The 27,056-nt window shown below is 41.7% G+C and overlaps 1 protein-coding gene across 2 annotated transcripts; it reads left to right on the forward strand.

Annotated features, from left to right (window-relative positions):
* Positions 1-224: 224 nt before the first annotated feature.
* On the forward strand, positions 225-22,081 carry LOC135995509 (merlin-like). 2 transcript variants are annotated; one of them, XM_065646854.1, is made up of 19 exons: positions 225-318; positions 3,334-3,555; positions 4,932-5,049; positions 6,568-6,693; positions 7,070-7,192; positions 10,539-10,622; positions 11,112-11,180; positions 11,382-11,464; positions 12,487-12,562; positions 13,013-13,150; positions 14,838-14,912; positions 15,459-15,572; positions 16,015-16,137; positions 16,702-16,919; positions 17,780-17,882; positions 18,396-18,520; positions 18,980-19,130; positions 19,756-19,965; positions 21,002-22,081. In XM_065646854.1, the coding sequence occupies exons 2-19, from the start codon at positions 3,548-3,550 to the stop codon at positions 21,035-21,037; spliced, it is 1,980 nt and encodes a 659-aa protein (XP_065502926.1). In that variant the 5' UTR covers positions 225-318; positions 3,334-3,547; the 3' UTR covers positions 21,038-22,081. The 2 variants fall into 2 exon arrangements, with proteins under 2 accessions (XP_065502926.1, XP_065502927.1); XM_065646855.1 differs by having other exon boundaries at positions 15,468-15,572.
* The last annotated feature ends 4,975 nt before the right edge of the window (positions 22,082-27,056 follow it).

The following is a 27,056-nucleotide window of genomic DNA, read 5'->3' on the forward strand; positions in this document are numbered from 1 at the left end:
TCTCTTGTTTTAGTGCCTTATTGCTTGAATTACAGTAGAGAGAAGTTGGGAGGAGTCTTGCTGGCCTGGGCAGGAAACGGTTAAGAGCTTTTCATATCACCTGGGAAAGCAATTCTTTGATTTTTCAGAGGGCGCTAACATACTGCAGTTCATAGGAAACAAAGGAAAGGGGATCAAGTATAAAAGTTGTTCTTGGATTTTATTTTCAGTGGCAGAACTTGTGAGGGCTGGATATTGATGCCTGCTGAAAAATATGGAGTTTTGGATTGAAAAGAATATTTTTTTCTTCTTACTTTTGTTCAGAAAATGATCTGCAAGGTAAGTCTTGATTCCAGCTGGTGACTTTAGCTAACTTCTTTTTAGATTGAGAGGTAAGAAAAAACTTTGTATTACTGACCCATTTTAAAACAATGAATTATTTCCTTAAATTGTTACTTGGGCAGGGAGCACAGGCAAGAAGTGTGAGTCAACAACTGTAAAAAGCCCACAACGTTTTCCTGTATTGTTTGCATTCAAATTGCTTGCATTAATTTCTGTGCTTAGGTATAGAAATTGAGGAACTGGGAGAAACATAATGAGCTGGGGGAATTTGTGATTAACAGTTGCAGTGACTATTTCAGCAATGACAGGAGACTTTCAAATTGTAGTGGTATCTGCATTAATGTACTTTTGCAGTTGATGCTTCAAGCATCTTCTATTGGTGGCTCTTAAAGTGCTTCCTAAGCCTTGTTTCTTTAAGCCACACTGTGCTCCCAGGGGTTTTATATTTCCAGCTGGTGTGAGGACTTTGCCAGCAGATGGTACAGTTGCTGTGCTGAACCTTAGGGGCAGACTGCTTTTGGGGGTGTAAGGGGAGCTTTACCAATTACCATTAATTCCTAGCCTGTCTGCAGCTGAGACTGAGGAGGTCTCACTTTAGAAAGTGCTGCTGGCTTTTTTGTGTGTGTGAAAACAGATGCTTTTTCACTTCAGGGTGACTGCCCAAAGTGTGGTTGGATGGTAATAGTCACTGAGAGCAAGTGCCATGTGAAGGGAAATAGTTATATCCTGTGGAGAGCCCTGCAAACCATCTATTCACCTTGGAAATGCTAAACTGAAAGTAAATGGTAACTCTTGGGAAGTTAATTACAGCCTGTTCGTTGAGGTATTTCTGTGTCTGTCTCTAATATGCTGGATTCTGGTGGATTTATTGAGCTTTTAGGGGAAATGCTGGTTTCCTTTTCTTTCTCTTTAGACTTTTCAGTTACTACAGTAAGTGGTACCTGATGTGTGGGTTGTTTCCCATTTGGATAAAGTGTGCAGTGCTGTGACACTGATAAGCATCAGTCCCTGCAAGAGTCGCCTTGCCAGTTCTTCTTGCTGCTGCTGCTACTGGTCCCAGTTTCCCTCGCACCCCCATGTTTTGCTCAGGTGCTGGTTTCTCATCGTCAAGAAGGGAGGATACTATAATTCACTCAAAGCTACTGGATGTCATTTCTTTTGTCTTGGATGCGAACACGCTAAAAGGCAGAGTCAGGACTGTTTAGTTCCTGCAAGTGATATTCCTCATCACCACATTTGTTTCCCTCGTCAAACAAAACTTTTATTGGCTTTTTGCTGGTTTTCATGAGGTGCAGGAGAAGCTGTGGATGGTCACGTCTTCTGAACTATCTATTCCCAGATAGCCGGACAGGAATCTTTTATCACCCTGCTCTATTTTGAATTAATGTGTTATTTGGTGGGGTTATGATGTGCTCTGATCTGTCGCATTTCGCAGCTTGTGGGTCTTGAGCTCAGATCCCTTTGGCAACTGCAGAAATAAATCACTGGAGCTCAGTGACACAAACTCTGTCTCAAAACAAGTTGCACATGATTCACAGTTAAAAGTTGCTATTAGTGATGATCTAGAGTGGATTGCTTTTGCATTAAAGCAAGAGATTGCAAACCCAGATTGTCTTATTCGGCAAGATTTCACTTATTTGGAGAAGTTACTTTTCTAAAAGCTTGGCTGTTAAGTGCTTTTGCTTATGTTGTCAGTATTTGACATTCATTTAGGCTATTCAGTGTGAAAACCTTTTCTATTTCTTTACCAGTGCAATTGATTAAAATGCAGTGTACATTTCTTGGGAAAATTTGATATTCAAAAATGTCTTTTTGCTGTGAGTCAGAATGTACTTTTCCATGGAATAAAAATTCTGGAAAGGAAAAAAATGCTATTGGAAATGTTGAACAAATTATATTGTCATTTCAACCAGGTTATATAAAAAAAAGAAAGAACTTCAAAGTTAAAATGAAAGGCTCTGTGTTTGTCATATTTCGTGAAAATTAATACATTCTTCTGCAGTCGTTCAATTTTCTGTTCAGCATTTTCCATATGAAACTCTTTGAGAATGTTCTGTACTGGCCCTAACTCCAAGTTCCTGTTTAATTTAATTGGCTGTTTCAAATTACATATTTAAAATGAATTATGAAGCTTTTTTCCTCCTTTGTCTTCAGCTATTTGTGTTTCTTCTAGAACTAATAGGAAAAGGGGTTATTTTCAATGTTGTATAGTAGTTTGTAGTTCTCATGCTTTAACTGCTGTATCCAGTGATGCAACTATTTACAGCAAATCTCTGATTTTGAAGAAAACTGAACAGGAAAGGCCTTTGGAGTGTAACAGGTTAACATACAATCTTGCTGTTAGCTGTGTTGCAGCTTGCAGATTAGAGATAAAAAAATTACTGGCATAATTACTGCTGGTTTGGATACCTTCACATGATGCTCCCCTGTCCGATATTCCTGTGGTCACATTACACCACACTGTTGTGGTCATTTATTGGTTTCTAAATATTCCTTTCCCCTTAATTGAAAACAGTTTCGTATGCTAAATAGAATGGACGTGAGCTTTGCTCACTAGTGTGTGCTGAGGTGTTGCCTAAATTATACAGGAAATGCAGCCCATTCCTCTAAGGAAATATTCCCTGAGGACACAGGGGTCCCCTGGGGTGATGGGATTTGGACTGTGAGTGTCTGTCCCTGAAGCACCTGGGCTTGCACTGGTTCTTGGTGGTGGGAACTGGTGGCAAGGACCAGTTTGGGATGGGTGCTTTGGGAGTGTATAGCTCCTCCTGTTCTTGAGGTGGGAGCAGATACTGTCAACACTATTTTGGACAGAAGTTCAGAAAGGTAGAAATTTCATTCCATGATTTTCCAGCATCATAGTATTGTTAGTGAATTTTTCTCGGCATACAGCTTGTCTGCAATTTAATTAACCCCATTATTCCTTGTCCTAACCATTGTGGTCGTGAAGAGCAAACGTCTCACCACACTTGTCCATTCTCTGTACTAACCAGTACTTTCATTTTACCACAGATTATTTTCTAGACTTTGGATTCTCTCCAGTTAGCTCATTACCTTTCCTGAAGAGTGTTGCCAAAACCAAACAAGACTTCAGCAGAAGCTTTACCACAGCCAGCTGGAGGGATAGGACTCCTCAACTGCTCTCAGATGAATTTCCTCCTGAGATTTACTTCTCCACTCCGAGTCATCAAAAGTACTTGTTCTCAACTTTGCTTCTGATGTCCGTATGATTTGGTAATTAACTCATCTGTTCTCTGCCTCAACACAGGTTGAAAAGAAAAAATTCCATGTATATTTTACCTCCTATTTAGCTACTTGAAACTTTTGGATGAGGGGCACATACAAAGTAAGTGGAAAATAATCAGTACATTTGGAAGCCAATTTAGAGCTCAGAGAAGCAAAGAAGGTTACAAGATATTTTATAAAATCCCGGAAGGTACAAACAAATGGAAATTTTCAGGTTAAACTAGAACTTTATTTTGGAATTCCTTAAGGAGAGATTCAGAGTCTGACACGCTATAATGGTCTTATATTGTAGGAAGCCAAGAATGCCTGTCTCTTCTTGACCTATATAGTTCATAGAGACAATATAGGTTGTGCAAGTCAGAGCTCTTAATTTTATAAAGAAATAAGAAAACTTCAGACTGGTTTCCTGTGCTCAGAAGTGAATATGAGAACTGCATAGTGCAGATGCACACTATCATTCAACTCCGACTTTCAACATTTGGTTTGAATGGTATCCACAAAACCCTCGTGGCTGTGGAAGTAGCAAGTCTCATTAATTTTTGTCATGGCAGGCAGTCAATTGCATTTAGGATAGAAGATTTGTGAAAGGATTTTCTGTAGGCTTCTGAAAATTAAATTCATTTTACTTCACAAAAACTCCACTGGAAAAAAATTTGTTCTAAATAGCTTTCATAATTGTGAATTAGTATGTCCAATGGGAGACGGTAAACTCAGCTTTATTTCACTGCATGTATTCTTGGTATTTGTATCATTTCAGGGAGTTAAGATACAATTTTGCAGAGAAACTCAATAGGTGAGTTGCTCAAGGAGCCATAACTGATGAAAAATAATTGAATTAGATTGGATATCATGAGGTTTTGCTGTGTGATGTAGCTCCCTACTGGGTATTTTACGAGTGTCCACTGATGGATTTGGTACAAACCACAGAGACCTTTGAGAATGTTAATTTTCCTTGGATGTGTAAAAGTGATGAGGAATGTCATATTCCTGGTGGCATTATTCAAAACCCAGGTGTTTCACGAAACTGTGAACATCCATCCATTGCAGAGTTTTGTTGCAAGAGGCTGCTGAATCGCATGGACGTAGGTGACTGTATGGATGTTCTTTCTAGTAGCGTAGGAACCCAGCATTTGCTGATGTCCGAGGAGAGACAGGAGTGACATTTTGGAGCAATTTACTTTAAGGAGCAAACTAAATTTAAAGGTCAAACAGATTTTTGTTTCAACATCCTTTCTTATTGGACACAAAAATGCATATTTAAAGGTGACTTTATTCTGCAAGTTTGGACTCACCCTACTTTGGAATCTATCCAAGAAAACATTACTGAATTTCCAGTCCTAAGTGTGATGCATGTTTGATTTCAGGTGTGGCTATCCTCATAAACCGAAAAATATGTCCATCCGAGGCCTGAAGAAGAAACAACCAAAGACATTTAAAGTCAAAATTATAACAGTGGATGCTGAGATGGAGTTCAGCTGTGAGGTAAGAGTCCTCAAGAATGTTAGAAAGATGGAGACTGACCTTGGTATTAGCAAGACATACATTTGAAAAGTTCAGATCATCACTTCTCCACAAAATTATCTTTCCGTAAGTGACACGGCTCTTTAAGAGCCAGTTTGGATAAAGAAGTTGGGTCAGAGCTGGTCCTAAGATGTTGCTTATAAAATAATTTATAAAATTGTACTTTGTGCTCGGTGGGTCAGGGACATTCTCTTCAAATTTGCCATGTGGAAACTGCAGTTTTTCTTTAACTACAATGGCTGTTTTGTGTCTCTGGGCAGAAAAAATAAAATCAAATGAAAAAGCTAGCTTTTCTTCTATTAGTTATGGCTGCCTAGTAAATTGGATAGAGAAGTCACAACTGCAGAAAAATATGGAAGAAAACATAGCAATTGATCAATTGCTAGATGAACTGGGCTGTGCTGTTGAGGAGACAGAACTGGGCCTGATTAATTGCTAATCATCCAGCAAAAGCAAAAAAGACAGTTATTTTGAGGAGTTAGAAAACTGAGGTGCAGTGGGACTGGATATTCTAGTGAGAGACTTGATTGCCTTGTGGGGCATTTAGTATTTCATTTACTAGGTGCCTCAGAAACAGTATAGATAGTCACAAACAGTGTATTTCTGTGCCCTACTGACCTAGAATACTTGCAGAGTTGTGAAAATAAAGGATTTGGAAAATTTAGAGATCAGAGTCCTGGTTAACAAATCCAGCTTGATGTATTCCTTCCTTTGCCAACTCTCCCTTCTCCCCAGATACTGCTCTTTTGCTGGGAGGATTTCCTGCTTTCCATCCAAATATTGCACAAAAGTTGTGTTATTTTGCCATTAAGTTTTTAGTGGCTGATGTGTTCAATTAGACAAAATACTTTTAACTTATAGCTAAATAGAAGAAACAGATGTGCAGCCTCTTCAGTGAAAAAGTCATGTGTGTGAGAATTTTGGGAGCTTTAATCAAAGTTTGTTCTCCATGGAGCCAGGCTAGCAAATGACTCTAGAAGACAGGCTCCTGTTCATTTAAATCCGAGTAGCATAAAGACTTGGCTTGGTGCCACTGAAATACCTGAGCTATGTGAAAATTTGCTTTGATTGTTTGGCATTTCTATACCATGCCCTGACACTCCTTTGGTTTCCCCTCACTGTCTCTCCAATTTATATAAACTATTAAGTAACATTTTAATAAATATTGATAAAGCCTTGGTGTGTCCTTGGGAATCAATAGCACAATCCTCATTCTCTGTGCTTATAAAGTGCCTGATGTTAATGGTTAAATGACCAGAGCTGCTCTGTGAATGTGTCTCTGGAGGAGAGGAAGAGAGGTAGAGCGTTGGAACTACTGCACCTTTTCTGTAGACAAAAATACGGATATTTCATTGGAAAGCTAAAGGTAAAGAAGAGTTCATAGGAGTAAAGCAAATGGTAGCCTGGTTTCCTTGGCTAAAATGTAACTAATTCCTTTAAGATATATCTGATTCTCTTAATTTTCTTTCTATCTTTTAGATGAAGTGGAAGGGAAAGGACTTGTTTGACCTGGTGTGCCGAGCACTTGGTTTAAGGGAGACGTGGTTCTTCGGCTTGCAGTACACAATGAAAGGAATATGCACCTGGTTAAAGATGGACAAAAAGGTACAGGAAACAAAAAATAGTGTGGCAATTTTCTACTTATAGGAAGATTTACATTTTTAGCTCAGGAGCTAAAGGAATGTGTTATATGACAACTCATAATTTTAGATGGTATCATTTTTTAAGACTAAAGTTGTGTTAATGTGGTCTAATTGCTTCTATGGCATTTGACCTGAAGTGTGACACACTAATCACCTCTATATGCACTGATTGCTGTTAGATTAAAGCTCAGCACTACCCTTCCTTCTAAAATTGTCCATATTCTAAAATATGGAAAAGTTGCTTTTGGTGGATTATTGGCTGTTTTCTGGGTTTCCTCTGGAATATTATTTTGAGACACTTAAGTACAATTTTTACTGCTGATTTTATCTTTGAACAGGTTCTAGATCAAGAAATCCCCAAAGAAGATCCCATTAGCTTTCATTTTTTGGCTAAATTCTACCCTGAGAAGGTAGAAGAGGAACTATTACAGGAAATTACCCAGCATTTATTCTTCCTTCAGGTCAGGAACAGTGTTTTGACCATGAATTCCTTCTGTATTTACCCCAGTCCTTTTGTATTGTCTTTAATCTTGTTGGCAGCTGTTGGTCTCAGAATGATTCTGTTGGCTTCAACTGTATCACTGTGTAAAGATCTCATTTTTATGAAATATAAACATCTCTCCTGACTGCTGTCTTTTGTGTACTGATAACCTGAATGCTGGTTGCCTTCTGCAGGCTTTTTGTTCTCTTGATGGCCTTTTACTGTTTGTGATAGGAATGGGAGTTAAATTGCTGAGACCTGTAGTTTCATGTAAAATGACTTTTACACCTAGCACTTTGGGTGATAATTCAACACCTGGCTATTCTGGATTTGTTTTGTTCCTATAGTATGTGTTCCAAAAAAACCAAACCAACCAAAAAACCCAAACAAAATCCGTGCAAGGCTGGCACTGATTGAATAACTGTGAGGCTTTTGCTCTAACTGGTTAGTTCTGAGAAGTATAAAGTGAAACCATCACTTTTATCAGCTGAAGGAGCTTTCTTGAGGACTGCGGCATCTGCTCTGGCTGCAGATGAGTTGGATGAAGAGAGTCTCAACTGCTCGTTGTCATTGTTGTCTTAGACCTGCTGGCGAAGCCTCTTGTGTAACCATTCCCTAACCTAGTTCTTTCAAAATGAGCAGGATTAGAAGAGGCCTGTTATTAGATGTGTGCACTGTGTGGGAGAGTGACTACACAGGTGATTATGGTGGCAGTTGTGAAAGTGGAGAAGGAAGGAATGGTGATAAACAGCTGGGGACAATCAGCTTTTTTACCCATATCAGCTGTAGATGGAACAAGACCTGTGACTACAGCCTATCCCTGTACATGGTCTGCACACCATGGTGCTTCTTACAAATTTCCATGAGATGGAAGCCAATAAAAATAATAAAATTAACCCCACATATGCACTGATGCTTGTAGCTTTGCAGAGGCAGTTTTATTTGCCACTTGTTTTTTCTTTTGTCCCAGAAATTTGGGGTTCTCTTGGCTCTCTTAAAAAGTAGATGGAGCAAATTCTTGGAGTGCAATTTGTTATCAAAATAAAGATGCATCAACCAGAAAAAGCCATAGCTGCAGCAGCAGGCTGTACCTGTAGCAAGAGGTGTACAAGTATTGAGTTTTGGATGGTCATTTGTTGGTCAGTTTTGTTCTAATTGTTGTGACATACAGCTTCTCTCCTGAGTTGCTGTGGAGTCTTCTGCAAGTTACAGCCTTGTGGTGTTGCTTTATTCTGGTGGCTTTCAGCAGGATGTGTCTGTGCAAGCAGAGTGGGTGTATGGAATAAACTGTCTGCATCTGTAAATAAACACAGTAAATACACTTGTTCCCTGAGGAGGATGTGTTAATGAAGTAATGGGAAAATGCTGTTGTTCTGAGGGTTAATACAATAACTAGAACTTCATCCAGAACCCTTAACCACTTGGCAATTTGTTTTTTAAGCTAATTTTGGAAAGGAATGAGAGGGGCAGAACTCTTTTCCTCATCTTTTAATCCTGATTTTTTTCACTTTTTCTTTTCTCCTTGAACCTGCCTTGACTAGCAGATACGCAATTAGCAAATTCTTCTCATTCCAAAGTAGAAAAACAAGACTGAAACAAATTTGAACTTGCAAAGTTTCCTGACTGTAAGAACGTAAGATTGCACCTGGATGCTAATAGGAAAAACATGTACGGACATCTGGATGCCTACAGATTTCAGCCCTGATGTCTTTTCAGAACTTTATAAATTAATGTGGCATAACAGCTTTTTGCAAAATGTGTGAATAAATGTAAATGACTAGAGCTAAATGTTGTATGTTTAAAGATCAGGTAATTTTCTCTTTCACAAATATAACAAAACAACCTTGTAACAACTGATGAGGAAAAAAACCCCCGACACTCATGGGGGATTTATCTTAAGTTGCTCTAAACTCTGAAATGTATGATTTGTACTATGGAGTATGAAAGCTGGAGCTTTCCAATTTGGAAGAAAAGTCTTTTCAGTCTTTTCATTCTTTCCATTTTAACAGCTTAGAAAGAATTTTCCCTGTACTATAACTCAGGTTTATATATTGTGCTCACTGGAGACTGAATTTGAAAGAAAAACTTTCTTGATGGTTCATTTCAGTTCACAGTATCTACAGGGCCAAAGTGTATTTGTAAAGGTAGCTCAGTGTTATCTCAAGTAATTTTTCTTTTTGAGAAGGTTTAACACTGTGTTATGCAAAATTTGTCTTGTGCTTGTTAGTAGTTGAAATACATTACACCTGAGAGGAGGATTTGCGAAGATTAATTTCCCCTTCTCTCTTTAGATTTTTCAAGTAAAAATTACCCAACTGATTTTAAATCAAGCAACATCTTACAAACTATTACACCTCTGATCTTGGCAGCACTGTAGATTATTAAAATGAAAAGAATGTTAAAAGATTCTTTACCACTTTTACTAGGCTTTTACTTTTAAGCCCCTATGGTTTTGTTGTGCTTAAACCACTACACTTGGATAAATTCAGTGCTTTGAGGCAGCTTCCCTTTCTGGGGTCTCCTCCATTCTCTCATTCTGGTAATTCTGAGAACACACTATTATGGTTTTCAGTATGTCCTTGTCAATATTAGTCAGCTGGACAGCCCTGAGCAATCTGGTCTAGTTGGACCTCCTTTGATTAGGTGACCTCCAGAGGGTCTCTTCCAACCTAAAATGTGACGTTTTACATCTTGTAAAGCTTTTTGCAGCAAAACTGCCTTTGTGTTTGTTGTAGTTGTGTAGCTCTTTACTGTCGTCTTAAATGGGAGGTCAAATCACTGTTTGCTATATCAAATTGCCGTTTCCTGTAGACCATTTAGTACATTGAATACAGAGAAATTATGCTGATTTGCAGTAGCTGAGGAGTTCACCTGCTTTTTTATTGCTGAAGGTAAAAACGGTATGGATTCATTCTGGGATATGAGTTGATAATAAAAGGGACAATGAGAAAGGTCCTTAATTCTATTTGTGTGAAGAAAGAATAATTAGAAGCCTAATGAGATTACATTTAAAAATTTCCACTGATTTATGGAAAAGGCTTTTTCCTGTTGTTCTAAACTGTATAATTAGATTGAAAATACAACAGTTGATGGTTATATTTTCATTGAGTTGTCTTGCTTTCGAAAGTTTCTTTTTCTTTCATTAAATGTAATAGGTAAAGGCTTCCTGTGTTTCTGAATGCCATTTTATTGTTGCTGTTGTTAACTCATAATGGTAATGTTTGGTGCCAAGTTAAAGTCTGGGCATGTCTAGTTTCATTTCAAGCTTGACATAAGGCCTGACTTTGAGCTTCTTTAACTTGCTCCTTTTTTTCCTCTTGATGTAGGTCAAGAAACAAATACTGGATGAGGAAATCTATTGTTCTCCAGAAGCAACAGTTTTACTGGCTTCTTATGCTGTTCAGGCCAAGGTTTGTGCACAGCAGTGCCTTTTTTTATTAACACATATACATGGTGGTATGTAAAACACAGCAGTGTTAAAATTTGCTGTTGAAGGAGGTCATCCTGGGAGGTACAGGCGCAGCTAGAAAAATAAGCATTAGATGCCCTTACAAGGAATTTGGGATTATATACTGTGCTTTTACAACTTAACATTTTAATATAATCTTGTTCCAAGATGGAATTACCTGTTCTAAAAAAAAAAAGTTACTGAGAGCTGCAGGCTGAGTGAAGGTTACAGGCCACTGTAGTGGCTGTATTGGACCCACCTGCATAGCACAAAGGCTGGAAGTAAATTCCATGGACAGTTCAGATCAGGGGAGCTGTTTATTATGTTACCTTGTATGTGGGAGAACCAAACCAAAATCTGTCTCAAGTGATCACATCAAACTCTGCAAGCAACAAGTTCTTCAGCATTCTGCATCTAACAAACTGAAGTATCTTTTATTTTCTCGGGACAGTATGGTGACTACGACCCAAATTTTCATGAGCCAGGCTTTCTAGCCCATGATGAACTTTTACCCAAAAGGGTAAGTCTTTTTTCTGTATAAAAACCTCTGAATCTACTCTTTGCAGCACAGATCTTGCTGTGGGATTAACTGTTTGTGTCTGCCCTGAACTTGGCAAAATGACCGAGCTGTGAACTGCAGCGCTGCGTTCATGTTGCTTAGGTGAGGCAGCACATTTGTTTAGATCGTGAAAGGAAACCAAATTCCTTCCTTTCTCTGCAGGTCCTCAGGCAGTATCAGCTGACAGCAGAGATGTGGGAAGAAAAGATTACTGCCTGGTACGCTGAGCACAGGGGTATTGCCAGGTATTGAAATAATTTCAGTGTTTTGAAATCTCACACATTTCAGTAACTGGTTATTTGCTGTCTTCAGTCAAACTTGGCTTTTGTAGAGTGAGCAAAGAAACATTGGTTTCCAAGCTGTGATGTTAATAGGTTCGTTTATGACTAAGGATAAACCCCCCACTCATCTGGGGTAAAAAGTGTCTTGTGTAAGGCTCCAAGTGCTTTTAAACTGGACTTTCTTTGAAGTGAACAGAGAAGCTGGCTACTGTTGCAGAGCTTCATGACCTAACATATCTAAATCAGGACTTCTGTCTCATCAGGGTCTATGTATGCTTAAAAAGGTTGTCAGCATACTTAGCAAGGAACCAAAATGCTAAGATGCAGCATCATAGTTCCTGGACTGAGTTTCGGTGCTAATCTGTGTGGACATCCAGCTGCTTCAAGGCATCCAGCATGCCTGGAAATTCAATTAAACAAGTAGGAGCTGTTGGCACCCAGAAACAGCCTTTCCTAATATTTCGCTTAAATTTCTCTTTGGCTGTTCTAGATGCTTCTTAGCATTATTTTTACTGAATATTTTCCTCAAGACTTATTGATGCCTCACCTTGAAGGGAGAAGAACAGTGGGTGCAGAGATTTCTGCCCTCCTTTGGCCTCTGCCCAAAGCTCTGTTTACAATTTGTTCAGGTCTCATTTCTCAATGAACTTGATTTCCTGAAGGAAATATCCTCATGTCACGGAAAGCAATGGTAGGGTAGGTCTCCAAGACATAATAATGGAGTGGCAAAACTAACACAAGGATAAGACTGGACTTGAATTTTAATCAAGATTACACCTTACATGATTCAAAATAAGTACAGCATTACTGTCTTTATTCTGTAGAGATGCTGTTTTTATTATTTTTTCTATTTTTGAGAATAAGATGGCAAAATTAAAGGAAGTACAAAGGACTAGATTGCCTGTTCTTTGCCAAGTGGGAAATGTAGTGTCAGCTAGAAGACAAAAGCTGGAATCTCCAAGTATAATCATGGCCTTATTCTCTAGGGATGAAGCTGAGATGAACTACCTGAAAATTGCCCAAGACTTGGAAATGTATGGTGTCAATTATTTCCCAATTGCTGTAAGTGCTTTATTTTAGCAGTTTTCCATTGCTGTTGATGATGTCCTGTCCTTTTAAAATCCTCCAGGGAGTTTGGAACTGGGACTCCTGCCTGATGCTTCTCCGTGCTGATGGTGGGCCATGTACTGATTATCCTGACTTGGTTTACTTGCCTGCTAAATGAGTAGGTGAATAAAACAGTTAAGATTAATGTTTTACAGTCTGACAAAGGTCTTGAGTAGCTCTGGGTATGTAACAGGAAGGAAAAATAAACTCGAAGTTTGAGCTGCTGAAGTCAACCTAGAGGGCTGGGTTTATTAGCTAGCAGTGACAACATTTATAATATTTTGTGGAAACATAAAATTCCTAAAAATAGAGATAAATATCCATTTATTAGAATAAGTGTGGTTCTTGTCTGTGGTTGTTTAATGTAACCATAAATGGCACTTATTGATATCTATTGTGTTTTAGCAAAATAAAAACCATACAGATCTCCTACTTGGAGTGGATGCCAAAGGGATTCATATCTACAGCATTAATAACAGGTTCTCTCCAAATAAGTCATTTGAGTGGAGTGCTATCAGAAACATTTCCTATAGTGAGAAAGAGGTATGATGGCTTTGATATATTATTCTTTTTATATGGGCATGGGTGTGGACTGGGATTCTTGGAACAGACTGAAAGCTGTCTCTGTTTAAATAATTTGGGGGAGAAAGGGGAAAATCCTAGGGAGCTTTGTTACAAAGCTAAAAATAACAGACCTGCCTTTCAGATGTGCTGCATAACCTCAGTTTCCTTAAGAGCCAGAGGCTGCTCTGAGCTCTCCAGACTTGTGGAACCACTGCTGTGGTTCCTTCCCTGCTGTTTGGCCTTTGCAAAACAAGTGTGTTGATCTCTGAAAGATACTATATTATGAATGCCACTGTGACTGACTTCTTCAGTTATCTCAGCAGGAGTTAGATGATCTGTAAAGACTTAATGCCATTTTCACATGCAGAAGCTGTCCTTGTAGATGAGGTCTGAAGCACGCTGGCAAGAGGAGACATGCAGGGAGATGTAGATGTTTTTCTGCCTGAATTCTGCCAGTCTCTCAGTGCATGATGTCAGTCTTCAGCACAACCCCACCTTTGCAATTTCACTGTGATTTCAGAGCCTGTCTTTTACTTGTAGAAAGTACAGTGGGGAGTGGGTGAATTTTAGTCTCATGACAAATCATGTGGCTATGTGGAAGGCTGTAATCAGAAAAACCCAGAAAAAACTACATTAGTACTGAAATACCTGGAATTTGTCAGCTAAAGGACAGCACAGCCTGTTCCATTTTCTGTGGGCCTTTTGAGAAACATTCAGGATGAGATTTGCTGTCTGGACTTGGATGTGCATACATTAAATCAGGCAGGGCAGCCTACAAGAGTTCTGCCTCCAGAAAGTTTTTGGTCCTTTAATGACATTAGATGTCCTCTCTGGTCTCTGAATAAGCTGCTCTAACTCCCTGTTGTTGGGAAACTGGGCAGCCCTGTATATTCAATGACATGTTCAACCAGTTGTTACCTACGGGGTAAAATGAACTGTAGGATGTTATGATCTTGGTGACTCAGATGGCCTGAAATTATACATTACGTTGCCAATGTATTATAGGAATAGTGTGCTAGCTAACCCATGAGTCACAGAAAACAGGATCTTGAAGAATGGAGCTGTATTTTATTATGCAACCAAACTGAGCACAATGTACGAAGTGAAACAGCATGTCCTGACCTGGCAGCATGAAAAGCCCCTCATGTCCTCTGGAAACAGCTTGAGAGACAGCACGGAAAATGTGAGAAAGCAGGAGCTCCAGGGCTGTTACCTGATGGTCAGAAGAACAAATCCTTCAGGCCCTCAATACATTTTTGGTATTCAGAGTGGTGTTTCACAACTCCCTGACTTTAAGAGCATGACTGCTCCTGGGGATTAGCAATGTATTCTGTTTTCCTGATAACCCATGCCTGTTCCAGCGTTCCTGGTATAGTCTGCAATGCACAGGTGGTATTATTATGAAAACCACCATCCAAACTGGCTTTATCTTCTAACAGGCTTTATCTTCTAACACCTGCTATGAGAGCAGATGAGGAACCTGTGTAGCAGCAGCCCTGGTTCTGATGCTTTTGAGCAAAACATTTTTGGATCACTCTCCCCTTGTTTGTGGCATAAATCACTGCTTCCCTGGAGAGAAGTGGAGATGGGCTGAAGTTTGCAGTAGTATTAATAGTTTCAACTTTGTTTTTACACCTTCTCACTGTGTTTTTTTTTTCCTGGATAGTTAACTATTAAACCCCTTGACAAAAAAGCTGAAGTCTTCAAGTTCTTTTCCTCTCAGCTCAAAGTGAACAAATTGGTAAGTGTCCTGCTTTCCTTCTTTAAAACTGAGCCTGTTAATACTGACTGATATCTGAGTGAGAAAATTGTTTGTAAAACCTATGGAGGGGTCAGGGAGCATTGAGTTTCATGTGTTTTCCTGAGGATTGCTCTGTCTGGGAAGTCAGGGTGCATGTTTGTCCTCTCTGGGAAGGGGAAATGATGGGTGGAGAGTGACATACGAAAAAAGGCCCAAATCACAAAGGGAAATCCAGATGCTGGAAGGGCAGGATGTAGTGTACGGAAAGGTGCAAAGCCACTGCAGCATCTACCTATCTGGGTGCTGTGTGTTCTGAATCATCTACTGCCCCTCCTTTCCTGGGAGAAGCAATAAAGAAGGGACCAACTGGCTAATTTGTATCATCTGTGATTGCTTCCTAACACAACCACAGGGCCTGGGTCACTTCTCAATGGGCTTGTGGAGGGGCCACCACAGGTGACTATTCCCACAGCTACATCTTGTGTACTCTTGGCCTAGATTTATTGCCTTTGTTAACATCACATTTGCTTTCCTGTTCTTGTTGAGATTTTGCAGTTGTGCATTGGAAACCATGACCTATTTATGAGGAGAAGAAAAGTAGACTCAATAGAGATCCAGCAAATGAAAGCACAAGCCAGGGAAGAAAAAGCTAGAAAAAAGGTAGATTCTTTCTGCTCGTATATTGTTGAAAACACTGATTATTATTCTGGCTGGTGTCCTTGCTGTCCATGCGTTGCATCAATATGTGTGTGGGAGGTGAGAAAGTGCTGCTGCAGGATTGTATGTGGGAACAGCTCTAGTGTGTATGCAGCACCGGAGGATGTAAGTGGTGTTTGTGAAACTGAATAGGTAATCGCAAAGATTTGGGGTACATAACAGATGGATCCAAGTGCTCTCCCAGCAGTCTGAAATAACCAGTATTACCCGTTAGAGGAGTTCAGCGCTGCAAAGTGCAGGCAGCTTCAGCGTTGCATCTCTGAGTATCAGTCCATCAGCTAGAGAGCAGCCCGTTCTTCATTAGATGCATTTGCTGTGCTGCCTCAGGCCCAGATGAGATTCTGCTGCAAACCAACAACTGAGGTATTGCTCATTCTATTTCCAGATGGAGAATCAAAGGTTGGCCAGGGAGAAGCAGCTCCGAGAAGAAGCCGAGCGAGCCAAAGAAGAGCTGGAAAGGCGTCTTTTCCAGCTGGAAGATGAAGCCAGGCAGGCCAATGAGGCCCTGGTGAGTAGCACATTAGTCTGAATATTCTTGTGCTTGATGGGCTTTCTTGGCTTGGAAGCATTTTTTTTCTTATGGCTCCTGCAAGACACCAGGAGTTACGGCTCAGACAAGGCTGGAGAGTTTGACTGTTGGTGGAGGGGGCATGCTGAATGGAGTACTTGGGAGTACTCTCTGCCATAACCTCTGTTTGCCCCTTGTGTTTGATTCACAGTGTTTTTTTCAGGCAAAGAGGGAAGAAAGTAAGGAACCTTACAGCTGAAATTGGAAGAAAGTGGCATGGTGAAATCGGCCCCTTCAGTTGCCAGTGCAGTTTTTGGTTGATGTCTTTGTCTAACTCTAAGTGAATTTGTGTCCTTGCTTTGTAGAGGTGAGAGGGAGGAAAGAAGTTGGGCAGTTCTGGAGCGAAGGAGGAACACCAGACCTTACAATTATGTTTGATACTTTTTATTTTAAAGAATATTTTTGACTTGATCTTTTTGGGAAATACATCCTCTTCCTGACTCTCTGCAGGGGTGATTTTGTAGATGCTAGACATGGTAACTAAGAAAAAATATTTCCTCTTAGCTCCGATCCCAGGAAGCGGCAGAGTTACTGGCTGAGAAAGCTCAGATTGCAGAGGAAGAAGCAAAATTGCTGGCCCAGAATGCTGCAGAAGCTGAGCAAGAGCGACAGAGGCTGGAGATCACAGCTCTGAAAACCAAGGAGGAGAAACGCCTGATGGAGCAAAAGATGCGGGAGGCAGAGCTGATAGCAGTGAAGCTGGTGAAGGAGTCAGACCGGAGGTAAGATTTGCTTGAGCGGGGTTGTGTGGTCCCTACTGGATGGAGAGTGCTGTTGTTCTCAGAGTGAAGCCCATGAGGGAGGGATTGTTCCCAAAGCAACCCTTCAGAGTGACTCAGCCTTCTTGTGCCTTGTTTGTTCCACCTGGTCCTAATGGTTGTGATGCAGGTCAAGAAGCTTATAAGAGTATCTGGTGCAAGGCTTTAGATAACTTCAGTATTAAACATCCAAAATGCAGAGGCGTTCGGGTACCGAGCTATCTAATTTGAAACCATCTATATACCCTGTGAGTTATGAGGCTGTTTTCATTCATTACCACTAAGTGATGGTCTGTTGTATCTCTTTTGGATCTTTGAGAAGCGTAAACCAAGCAAATTCATGTGGACTATAAACCATGCTATAAGTGTTTGCATGTTCCATAAGACACTGGTGCCTCAAGATGCAAAGCAGACCAGTGGTGACAGAGCGGTGTTTAACTTTGCTATTGGGGCCTTCTGCTTGTTTTAGGATACTGCCAAAAAGCTTGCCAAAATAAAGAGCAGATGTGTTGCACCTCTTCCCATGTCAGGGAGGATCTCTGACAGCCTGGAGAATCTGTATCAGCAGGTCGTAACTGAGCCCATGGAAATTAGGAGTAAGAAAAACATGTTAATTCATGTAGTTTGTGCAGGATTGTCCTTGAAAGTGTCATGCCGTGTCCAGTTCTTCGTGTAACCATCCTACCACAAGTGTCTTTGGGTAAAGGAATCACTCGCAGTAATGGATCTTGTTCTCTGGAAGCTAGTGAAGTGCATAGCTCTGAAATCCATGTGTTTTATACTGGAAATCATTAACCATTCATGTCAGGATATTTGTCTTACAGAGCCAAGGAAGCGGAGCATCTGAAACAAGATCTGCATGAAGCCCGAGAGGCTGAACGGAAAGCGAAGCAGAAGCTCTTAGACATAACCAAGCTTAATTATCCTGTAAGTTTCTGCTTCACTGGTCACCACTTCATCTTCGGAGACAGTCTGATGTTGATTGCATTTTTATAGCCCCCATCAAGCTGAGTAGTGGTGTGTCTGCATCCAGCTGAGGGACAAACACCTATAGGACCAGGACTTAAACACAGTGTGGCCAGGATGGACACTGTTTGTTCAGGGCAGTGAGTCAGGATGATAAAGGTAAGACAAAAGTTAAAAACAGGACTGGTGTTGGGACTTAAGGAGCGGAGATTCTCTTGCCTTCATTTCTCTGCTGAAATAGATAGGAACACTGCAGTCAGGGTAATTCTATGCCCTTGGATCTATGGGTTGTAGACTTCAGTGGTTCATCTCAGGACACTCAGGTAGAGGAGAGGCTGCAGGAACATCCGTGTGTCTCAGAATCCATAGCTAACTTATGAAACGGCTCAACATGGCATTCTTGGAGAAGCTGGGGAGAGAAACCCCCCAAAACCAATCAGCTCTTACTGACAGTGCCTGTGTTGCCTCTTTTAGCATATGGTCAAGTACCCACAGTCCTCGCCAACCGATAGAGATGCCAACTTTGACAAAGGATCCATAAAGCTGGATTTGAAGGACATTGACCTCAAGAGACTATCCTTTGAGATAGAGAGAGAAAGGTATCAGTATGCTTATGACATAAATAAATGAGAATGTTAATCATGGAAAGTACAGAAAAGGAAAATTTCTGGGAATCAGAGTTCATACTTCTAACAACTTGGGATGGCCTCCTACTTGTACATACAGCTGGGGGGTCTTTTACTGAGCTGCTGTGGGTTGTGTCTGTGTAACACTAGTTATTTATACGGAGTGTTCTGGTGGCATCAAGCCATGACAAGTCTGGAAGCCTTCTGTCTTGGAGAGCATTATGTCAGGGGCAACGTAGTTTACTGGAGAAACAGCGTGTTAGAGGACAGAAGTTTCCCTCTAGTGTTGAAGTATGGTATTGCTTGGATCTGATATATCAAATACATTCATTTTGCCCCTCAAAAAAATAATCTTCCTCTCTCCTCTTTGCACACACCTGTTCTTGAGCTATGTCATGCAAAGCAGCTTTGTCTCCAATGTGTGGATTACAGGCTAGACTACTTAGAAAAGAGCAAAAAATTTGAAGATCGACTGAAAGAACTGAAGTCTGAAATTCTTGCTTTGAAACTAGAAGAAAAACAGTCTGGGCTTTACCCTCATTGGAACGAAGTACTGGGATGCTTGGATCGCTCCCTGGGAAATGTATGTACACAATACCTGCTATTTTTTTTCAGCATGAACAGTAAAAGAGAATAGTGTGTGCCAAAGGCAGTTGCTCTATTTCAGTTCAAGGCACTTGCTTTAATACCCTTGAGAGTAAAATGTTAAAAGCATGAAGACAGAGAAGAAAAATTCATGTCAAAATGAAATCTAAGCAGCTTTACCTGGGTGGGATACCAGTACCAGAAGCGAAAAATAATCATTTTATAGATTGTGAAGCCTAATTGTTGTAACTAACACATTTAAATGTGCTTTCTCACAGTTTGCATCATGTTTTCATTCACATGCTTTGTGGTTGGTAGAAATTATAAGTTTGGTGTATTTTTTTTAGGCAATGGGGAACTAACCCAGACTTCTGTAGATTTCTTGTTATTATATAAACAACCTCTTGCTGAACCATTACAAGAATAGGACTGGCTTTCTTTCCAGATTGTTCCACATGTAACAAAAATGGCTGAGAGTCAACTGTTTCAGAGAGAGAAGGGAGGCTTAGAAAAATTATGAGAAGATGGCCTGTATCTTCTGGCTCTGCATCTGATGTTTTTTGGCATAATCAGCATTGATTTAGAGAGGGCATTAAATTTCCATGTGTTCTTTTCTTTTAAAGACCCCATCATGGATGAAAACCTTTGAAACTGGAGATTCATTGGATATAAATCTTCAAAGACCTTTCCCTGCTTACTCATTAAATACTACAAGCAGCTGGCCTTGTACCAACAAAATCCAACACACGGTGCCAGTGGTGAAGTCATCTTTTGAAGCAAATTCCTTGGTTGCCAACAGTGTGGGCACAGGAACCAGAAAACAGATTATAAAGGTAATCAGATTTGTAAGTAAATTCCCAAATGTTGTTTAAAAGTGTAGAGTTCAGAGTGATGAAGAATGGTTGGCTTTAGGGACCTGTTTGGGGTGTGTTTTTTCCAGCTCTGTCACAGCCTCTCAAATGACAAGTCAATGTGTGGCTGTTGCATGAGTTTGGAGACCGTGCATTGGTGCACAATTCATGACTCTTTAGAACTTGAGGCCACTTGTTTTTTCTCGTTTATGGTCTAAGCTAGAATGCAAAGCTGTAAGCCTTGGTAGATGAAACAAAAATGCCTGTATGTGGTAGGAGGATCTGTGTTAAATTTTATTTGTATCAGCCAGGCTTGGAAATAAGAATGTGCTCCCAGGTATAGAGAGCTTAAAACATATGGTGCTTGTCTTCTGGTTTTAAGGGGCCAGGGAGTAAGATAACAGTAAATGCCTAGACTTCCAACAGTTCAGTTCTCTTACAATGTATTCCCCGTCAAAGAGCCCTGAAGAGCTAATGAGCTGGGTCTTATGAGAAAACAACCTGCCTTAAATCTTCACTAGACTGGAGAATCTAGTACGCATTCAAGGAGAACTGTAAGGGCATGTGGTCTTGAACAGTGGAAAGAAAATCAGCTTTCTCTAGGCAATGGTAATTGTGCAAGGTATTGGGAATAAAGAAATCTTGATGTATTTTCTGGTTTAGATTAATAAAACTGAGGGGTTTTAGGATCAGTTAGAGGCTCTAGTATATAACACTCAAGGCCCGGACCTTCAGGGTTCTGTGCTTAGAACTAGAATGAACACCACTGAGTGTAGCAACAGATGGGGAAGCAGCTCTTTCTAATGCGAGTAACAGAAGCAACTTTTAAGACTAACCTAATCCAAATAGGGGTGAGGCAAATATACTTGGTTCAAGAAAGAAGAAAAAGCTATTTCAGAACATCTTGCAAAAAGCTACAGAGTCAGGGGGTAAAGGAAGAGCTGGACCAAAAGGAGTTACTTTCCTTTAAGTAGGAGTTCAGGGCAAAACTGATCATTCCTATTTGATTTGCCTCTAGGTTCAGCAGCATGACTCGGATGTGATCTACATTTGAAGCCTCTCGTTTCCTTACCAGACTGGTAGAACCTGGGGGCCGTCGTTTTTTGGCTGCTGCAAAATGCACCTGCACAAGGATGCTCATGCAGCTCTGCCTGCTGACAGACATCAGCATAAGAGACAGTACTGTGATTAGAGCGGTGCCCTTCAGCTTCCAGGCAGGTAACCTATGCTGGGAGCACTAAAAGCGCTAGTATAAAATGGTTGATGTCTTTGGGTACAATGGTAAATGTACAAACCCAGAGCAGTGTTGTTTACTACTTACGCACTTTTGAAGAAACACTTTTTATACTTTGCTAAACCTTCCTCCCCAGGTGTTTTTACACACTGACTTACTATGGTACTTGACTTCTGTAGAAAAGATGCTAGGTATCAAGTATCCAGGAGATGTTTGGGATGAGGGAAAAAAATGTACATGAGCTTGGTGGTTACCTACACAATAGACTATGTTTTTTGGGCTGGTCTGTGAGATGTGCCTCTCTCAGAGCTGCTCAACATTTTAGTGTTTGTCTGCTGGATATTTTCTTTCTCCTGCCCAAATGTTTCTTGGTTTGCTTAATTGATTTGCATTTCTCTGTGAGAAATCTCAGCTTTTAATTCCAGATGTAAAAGTGGACATCTTCAGTAGCGCTCATTCCTGGGGGAATCCTTTGGAATGCAGAGCTTCTGTTCTCTTACAGTTTCTTTCCTAGATCAAGCACTTCGTTGCTTTTGCTGCTCCAGCAAACTTGGCATACATTAACTTGTTTCCCAGTTCTGTGTAACACAGCTGCCAAACTGGACAAAGACAAAAGATGCTATTGGTGTCTGCTAAAGTTGGACTTGCTTCTGATGGAGAGGTGCATGCAGAAAAATGTCTGCCTCATTAGTAAAACCTACTTTCATTTTCTGGTTCTGCTTGTGTTTAAGTGTCTGTTTCACCATAAATCGTCAATCTGAGGACTTCTGGGGAAGCTGACAATATGCAGCTGTAGCTAAAGTAGTAGCACAGTTGAGCATGTGATGTAAAAAATGAATGTTAATGTTGTTAAATATCTTGTTCTAAAAGCTAAGATTAAAAATTACATGCAATAAAAAGCTTCAATTTCCATTTGCTAGTAACAGCTTTGAAGTGACTGTGTCAACATTACAGCAACATTAACAAGGTGAGTTCTAAGAACAAACACACAAATCTCTGTACACATCTACAACAGCCTGAGAGCACAGTGGGGGATGGCATCAGCAGCCAGCTCTGTTCTCAAATGTTACCAGCCCTGGCAGTTACACGGCAAGATGCACATCCCAGCAATCCGCAGTGCTTTCCTGGTGTCTGTTCCCTCAGCCTCGAGAGGAGTTGCAGCCTCTGGTGTGCAGAGGGAGGGGAGGGTGTTTTAATTCTTTTCACAGCTCTGTCTGAGATGTTTGCAAACTTTGGTTATTACATGTGTAGTTTCTGATTTGTCTGGGAAAAGCCTCATCTGTGAGATGGAGCAGGTGTCAAACTGAGGAGGCAGATCCTGTCGAGGTCCCAAGGTTGGGAGGGAGCATTGGCCAGAACTTGGACAGTGGTGAGATAGGAGATGGTCCTCGAGTAAAACAGTAGATTTCCTCTTTTTCTATTTCCTCTTTTTTTTTTGTCTTGCCACAGATAAGTAAGCTCGTGCCTTCATTTTGCCACATGTGCTGGGGCTTCCTTTTGTTGTATCTGGGCTGCATCATGGGACAGGATACAGAGGCAGAGAACTGTTCCACTTGTGTGATTGATTTATGTCTTTGGACTTGGACCTGTATATCACCATGAAGAAAAGGACAGGGTCGCACTCCTGCCAGCTTAAAAATGAAGCCTGTATGCACATGCTGTTCTCAGCCTGCTGGCTCGCAGATGTTCTTGCTCTGCATTGCTCATGTGCAGCACCATGTTCCTACATACTCATATGGGTGTTTGAAAGATTAGATGGAGCAAGAGGAGCTGGGATCTGCTGGAGAAATGCTTGCAGAACTACAGATGATATACTGGGCTGTTGCTGAGAGGGCACTGCAAAAAGTGCTATATGTGTGTTAGTTTGTTTAAAACCTAAGTATATGCAGCAATTAAACTTTATGTTGGTGCTTCTGATGCTCATACTTGCAGTATTGACCACTTCTTAAAACAGGCAGCTGCAGATATGTTGAGGAGGATGGGAGATTATCCTTCAGCTGGAGTATGAGAAGCATGAGCCCTGGTTTCCCCAAAGCAAGGAAGAGAACACAGATATCTTGTTCTATTCATTAATTGCAAGGTTTGTCACCCTAAATGGCAGGGCATTTATCTGATGCCGTCAGCATCTGTGAACACTCCAGGCCAAACATACAGCTCTGGTGAAGACCCGTGGACCTGCAGTCAGCAGATGGTGCTGTGATGCTGCTCTGTCGCACAGCTCAGATGTGCTGGACAACAGCTGGGAAACTCTGCATCACTCGTTGGGCATCTCTGCCAGTTTCTGTGTTCCCACAATAACCTGAACTTGCTTATGTTCTCTTCCTGGAGTTTAACCTGACATAATTGTTGATGGGGATCCAAAATGTGCAAGCACTATACTCTGAGAAGGGATTATTGCACAAACAGCTTAGTCCCATGGGTATGAGCTAGCTCCCCGTATTGCAGAAAAATCCTGCAACAGTTCTGACACATCATTGTCACCCCAGACTGTGAAAATGGCTTTCTCAGTGGATTTGATCTGTGACTGCCAGCAGCATGTGGGACCCCATGGGTCTGGTGGTAAGTGATATTTTTGTTAATACTATTTGAAACAGGCATAGGCCTGTTAAATTCACAAAGCGTGGGAGAATTGTGCTGTGTAGTCTAAAGAGCATGGAAGAGGCCTGAGAATGGTATACAAGGGTCACTGCAAGTAGGAGAGAACAAATTCATCCTTTTTGTTCATGCTGGATAGGACATGATGGTCTGGTCTCCAAACTACAGCAAAAAATGGAAAAATATAGCAGCAGTGAGGAAGTGCTAGTAGATCAACTGGAGAGTGAGGAGTTCTGTTCCTGGAGAGACACAGTGAGTGTTGATCTTCTGTGTGGAAGTTGATGACTCCCTTTTCTCTGTTTCTCTGAAAACCCCCTTACTCTCCCTGCCCTCATAAAAACCTCAGATGGGAAACCACGTGTTCTTGCTCAGTTTTGGTGCTCCTGATCTGAGCTGTGGAAGTGAGAAAACATGATTTAGTCCTTAGAGATGGCCTGTCCTTGCCAGGGACCTGTCTCTTAAAGACCAACCAGCTCATTCACCCCAGAAGGTGGGTACAATGGTGTGTGTGGCTGACCCCTGAGTCATCTGTTCTTGACCTGTGCTGCTGCTGTTCAAGGGTCCAGTCACCAGCAGCATGATGAGTTCACATCCTGCCTTCATGGAATGCTCTTGCAGAATTATGCACAGCCAAACTTCTTCCTCTTCTTGCTTGCAAACCGGCTGATCTCCCCACATCTCACTGTTTTGCCACCTCACTTCTCTCTGGCCTCGTGCACCCTGTGCCAGCAATGTCTGCTGTTGGCTCTGGTGCCCAAGACATTTGCTCTCTATTGCTGGAGGCACCTGCCAGCTTCTTGTGTCCTTCCCAGAGCATCCCTGGCATTTCTGCTCAAACCTAAGGAGCCTGGTGGGGTGCCAGGCTGGCACCCCTGGTGTGCCATTGTCAATGTGCTCCCAGCCTGCTGCTGCTGGTGATGGGGAGTGTGGTGGGGACAAGATCCTGCCATCGGGACAGCTGTGATGAGTCCTTGGTGGCAAAAATCACAGATCAAGCTGTGTTCACACAGGTCTGTGGGCAAAAGCCAGGCTTGGGTGCAAGACTGAGTTGTGGCATTATTTCTGGTTCTCTGCACTCTGTGAGCTCCTTCCCATCTTCCTGCAGGGCATTTTCAGGGGGAGCAGGGTCAGCTTTTTGGAGGGGCTCTGGGCACAGAGGGGAGCCCAGCTCTGGGACTCCATTGAGTAGTTTTCACACCAAGGAGGATACTTCTCTTGGGAGGAGAAGGCTTTGTCAGGCTGATTTACACCCTGCAGGGTTAGGCTATGGAGTCTGCAGGATGGGACTATCTCTGAGAAGGCAAATAAAGGGCTAATGGTGGCTGTTACTCCAGGTTGGGTCCTAAAAGCAAAGCCAAGATGTGATGGCTTATTACCTGCTGGGCCATAAACCTCTGTGCTCTCACTGGGTAATTCACTGTAAGAAAAATCAGTCCCCTTCAGCTGAAAAGTGGAAGAGACTGTCCAAAGAGACAGCTTTGTGGCTGGGCTGTGGGTGTGGGGGATGCTGGGGTCATAGACTGCGGTGGGGGGACACACACAGTAGAAGTGAGAGACCTGGAGGGATCATTAAATAATCCTGCCTACAGTGTGACTCATTCCCGTGTCCTGTGGTTGAAAGGAGCAAGGGGAAAGGGATACAGGCTGACCCCAGAAATAGCCTTGTGGCAGTAAATTTGAAAGGGAGATTCTAGAGAAAGAGGAAGTCAATAGAAAAAGCCTGAAAATTTAAAATAGTGTTATAAAAGTCTTTTGACTCAGCAGAGAGGCAGCCCAGGAAGCTCTGAGGGACCTGCAGGAGGTGATGAGAGCGGAATAGAAACTCCCGATGGTCCTGAAGGAGGTTAGATGTGGTTAGGTACCGCAGTGAAGGTGTCTGTGTGCGGGGGCATGTGGCAGCAAGGACAGCAAGCTGGGAAGGGTAAATACAGGGACCACAAAGAGTAAAAGTTTGCAATGGCAAAATTAAATTTGCTTCTGGGGAGCAGAAGCAGCAAGTGGTCAGCTTAGGAGACGGGGATGTGCAACAGGCTCTGCATCGGCCCTGGGAAAGAAGAGCTGTTAGAGATGAGAGTGTCCTAAAAGGGTTCTCTGGAGGAAATTTGTAAGAAGTGCTATGATTCAGTGATTCCGGACTGAATGGTTGAGCTGAGCAGGCCGGAGGGTTTTCAGAGTGAAGCAGTTAATCACATACCAAAAATTTGCAACCACTGAAACCACCTCCAGTCCTGGAGGGGAAGAAGTGAACCCAGCATTTGTCCTGGGAACACGGGAGCAGCGGCTGCCGTCTGCCCGGCCTGATGCTCTTTGTACAGCCTTGGAGAACACTTGATTCCAAAACAACATTGTGGTTAGTGATAGCTTTTAAAATAGGACTCTAAAACATCTCTGAGTAGACCCTTAGAAAGACAAACCAGTTCCAGTTCAGAAGGAAGTTCACACCTCTGCTCTGGCCACCTCTCCAGCATGCTGGTTGCGCAGCAGGACTGAGGTCCATCTTGCGTGGCGGTTGGTTTTTATCTGCCCTGCTTCAGTCAGAAACCCGCACGACAGACTTACTGCTTTCATGTGGAAATCTTAATTTTCCACCTATTTGTATTTCCAGCCAGTTTCTCGCCTTGTGTCTTTACACCAACAGCATCTACTACATCTCTTTCTCACGCCTGGTGTTGACTCTGTGTTCACACAGCTCAGTCCCCTGTTTTCCCAACCCCTCAACCCGAGCTCTTTGCATTTGACTTGTCTTGTGTCACGTAACACTGGGGTCCTGTCACAGTCCTGTAATTTGTAGATGGCTCTTTTCCTGCCCCAGACATTTCCACCTGACAGCCTCTCAAACTTGGAGCGGCTGCTGCTGTTGTCCCTTGTCCCCAGGAGCGCGGTCGCACAGCCCGCACTGCTGAATCAACCCCCTTCTCCATTACTCCAGTCCTCAAGGTCATTATAATCTTTCCGCGTGATATCTTGGCCTCTTCTAGAGTGATGATAGCATCTCGTTTTGCCTCATCAGCAGATTTCCTCTGCGTTCTCCTGCTTTCTTGTGCCAAGATCATTAATGCAAATGTTAAGCGGAATAATTTTTGAGGCAGAAACTCAAGGAACTGTGCTGGTAAAGCCCCTCTGGTCTGACACATCCCCTTTCAGCTGAAGCAATTACCATGGCTCTTTCAGGCAGCTCTTTACTTACTTTACATTTCATATGTCAGTCACGTCTTACCCAGCTTAGCTAATAATTTACTATGTG

This window comes from Caloenas nicobarica, chromosome 17 (genome assembly GCF_036013445.1).
Source record: "Caloenas nicobarica isolate bCalNic1 chromosome 17, bCalNic1.hap1, whole genome shotgun sequence".
NCBI classification, from domain to species: Eukaryota; Metazoa; Chordata; class Aves; order Columbiformes; family Columbidae; genus Caloenas; species Caloenas nicobarica.

Coding starts and splice junctions, on each gene's coding strand:
- LOC135995509 (XM_065646854.1), top strand. Junction 7,193..10,538: donor AGCATTTATTCTTCCTTCAG/GTCAGGAACAGT, acceptor CTCTTGATGTAG/GTCAAGAAACAAATACTGGA. Junction 17,883..18,395: donor TAACCAAGCTTAATTATCCT/GTAAGTTTCTGC, acceptor TGCCTCTTTTAG/CATATGGTCAAGTACCCACA.